The following is a 2,738-nucleotide window of genomic DNA, read 5'->3' on the forward strand; positions in this document are numbered from 1 at the left end:
TGGAAGAAAACTTGCTTCCTTCTGCTCTGACAATGTTCCCCAACTCTGAGGATTGTTTTTTCCCAAACACGTACCTATAAATAGTCAACCGAGAGAAACTGATCATTTTGCAGTATCATTTTTCATTTTTCCAGAGCTGTATATCTAACCTACATTTAATTACGTAAAGGGCAGGTGCTCAGAGAATACGTTACAAATGGCACCCTATTCCCTACATGGTTCACTATGGGCCCTGGTCAAAAGTAGTGCACTATATAGACAATAGGGTTCCATTTGGGATGTAACCATAATCATTGGCTTTAGAATTCCTGTGACATACAGTTTTCCCTATCATCTCGTAAATCTCAGTTTTGGACTGAGACTGACTTTATGATCAAAGTTATCATATTTACACTTTGTAGTCAATGTTGACACTAGAATAACACTAGAATAAGTGTGACTCATATCGAAGCCACACAGGACATTTTCTAAACGAGAAGTTACTTTAAAGTGGCAGTCGCTCTTTAATAACAGGAAGCACAGAATAGCACAGATTTAGCAGAATAGCACAGATTTACCGCTTCTCAGAATTGCTTTCAATGAAAACGACAGATCTATAACTCAGACTTTGACGTGAATTTGGTCACATTGTTATTCATAGCTAAAAGAAAGGGGAAGTCTGTCAGACACACTTGAGAGCTTAGAAACTTGCTACGCGAGGCTACATTTTCTAAATCATGGGCAAACTGTCTGTCTTTTTGTTTGTTCTTTCCTTTTGCACCATAGTCAAGTCAGGTAATATGGACTGTTTACTCTTACCTCAATTAATGATTGTTTTATGTTATAAAATATAAAATGTTCATAACTCATTTTAATATAACTGCTCTCCCAGGTTCAGGATCACATTCTCTGTGGGCACTTGCAACATATATAAGTGGAGAGACGCCTTTCCCTGAGTTTACGGTTGTGGGGATGTTGGATGATGTTCAAGTGACTTACTATGACTCCAACATGAAACACTTCATCTACAGGGGTCATAACACCTCAGACAAAATACATGATGACGAAGCTCAGGATGGAGCTTATGTATTCGGAATTATGTACCACCACATGAAAGAGAGATACTTTCACCTAAAGCACCACTTGAATCTCACGGAAGGTGTTCAAGTTCAGCAAAGAATGGCTGGCTGTGAGATGTTGGACAATGGTGAACCAGCCCTGATCATGACAAAGAACATTTTCAATGCAGTTTTTGCAGATCATGCAATATATTACAACATGACACATTTTACATATGATGCTGGTCAACTACTGCAAGGATGGGATGGAATAAGGCAAGCATATCAAAGAACTGTTTATGAGAATTTTTACGTTCCCATTTGCATCAGAACACTGAAGAGATTCCTGAAGAGGGAGAAGAACGTTGTGATGCGTAAAGTTCCTCCCAGACTCAGGTTGATAAAGAAAGAGGTTTCTGGAGGGTTCCAGGTGAGCTGCCTGGCGTTTGGTTTCTACCCCCGCCACATCAACATGACCCTGCTGAGAGACGGCCAGCCAGTGGCAGAACAGGAGCTGACAGGGGGGGAGGTGCTGCCTAGTGGAGATGGGACCTACCAGCTGAGGAAGAGTCTGGAGGTCAGTACTGAGGAGCTAAAGAAGAGACACAACTACACCTGTACTGCCTCTCACCTCAGTCTGGACAACAAGCTGGATGTCAGTTGGGAGTCTGGGACAGAGAGAGTTCACCTATCCACCCTCTCAGCTCTACTGGTGATGCTGCTGGTTGTTATTCTATTCAGCATTTTCATTTGTGTCAAAAGGAGGTGGAGTAACACTGCCTCACAGTCTAAACTTGCCAACATTGATGCAACAGTGTCAGAGAAAACAAACCTTTCTTCAGTTTCTGAGACCTGATACATTTTTGGGACACTGATGCACCTTTGTCAATTCAGCTCAAATCACAATGAAAATATGACTCCCAGAGCACCTATCAGAGCAGACACAAAATGTATGAATGATTCTGTTATGGTCAGTCAATCTTCCCTTACCCACAATAAAAGAGTGTAAAGGATCCGTTTGGGGAGACGTAACCAACATCTGGCGTTAGTCCAGATCTGCATTTATATATTTTATATGCATGCTGGTTTGGCATCCTGAGCATTAACAAAGGTAATCTGCTAGTTAGACAGTTGAAGTCGTAAGTTTACATACACCTTAGCAAAATACATTTAAAGTCAGTTTTTCACAATTCCTGACATTTAATCCTAGTAAAAATTCCATGACTTAGGTCAGTTAGGATCACCACTTTATTTTAAGAATGTGAAATGTCACAATAATAGTAGAGAATGATTTTAAAACACTTTTATTTCTTGCATCACATTCCCAGTGGGTCAGAGGTTTACATACACTCAATTAGTATTTGGTAGCATTGCCTTTTGTTTAACTTACATTGTTTAACTTGGGTCAAAAGTTTCGGGTAGCCTTCCACAAGGTTCCCACAATAAGTTTGGCGAATTTTGGCCCATTCCTCCTGACAGAGCTGGTGTAACGGAGTCAGGTTTGTAGGCCTCCTTGCTCACACACACTTTTTCAGTTCTGCCCACAGATTTTCTATAGGATTGAGGTCAGGGCTTTGTGATGGCCAATCCAATACCTTGACTTTGTTGTCCTTAAGCCATTTTGCCACAACTTTGGAAGTATGCTTGGAGTCATTGTTCATTTGGAAGACCCATTTGCGACCAACAGCATCAATGTAACAA

The 2,738-nt window shown here is 40.8% G+C and overlaps 1 protein-coding gene across 1 annotated transcript; it reads left to right on the forward strand.

Annotated features, from left to right (window-relative positions):
* Window positions 1–516: 516 nt before the first annotated feature.
* LOC115116835 (major histocompatibility complex class I-related gene protein-like) lies at window positions 517–2,073 on the forward strand. Its single transcript, XM_029645310.2, has 2 exons — window positions 517–774; window positions 872–2,073. The coding sequence occupies exons 1-2, from the start codon at window positions 717–719 to the stop codon at window positions 1,891–1,893; spliced, it is 1,080 nt and encodes a 359-aa protein (XP_029501170.2). The 5' UTR covers window positions 517–716; the 3' UTR covers window positions 1,894–2,073.
* Window positions 2,074–2,738: the final 665 nt, after the last annotated feature.

The sequence above is a fragment of the Oncorhynchus nerka genome, linkage group LG27, assembly GCF_034236695.1.
Source record: "Oncorhynchus nerka isolate Pitt River linkage group LG27, Oner_Uvic_2.0, whole genome shotgun sequence".
NCBI lineage: Eukaryota > Metazoa > Chordata > Actinopteri > Salmoniformes > Salmonidae > Oncorhynchus > Oncorhynchus nerka.

What these genes read in the sequence shown, in the direction of transcription:
- LOC115116835 (XM_029645310.2), top strand. Translation starts at nt 717, where the DNA reads ATGGGCAAACTGTCTGTCTTTTTGTTTGTTCTTTCCTTTTGCACCATA. An exon ending in TTGCACCATAGTCAAGTCAG is followed by an intron (nt 775 to 871) that starts GTAATATGGACT and finishes CTGCTCTCCCAG; the next exon opens with GTTCAGGATCACATTCTCTG.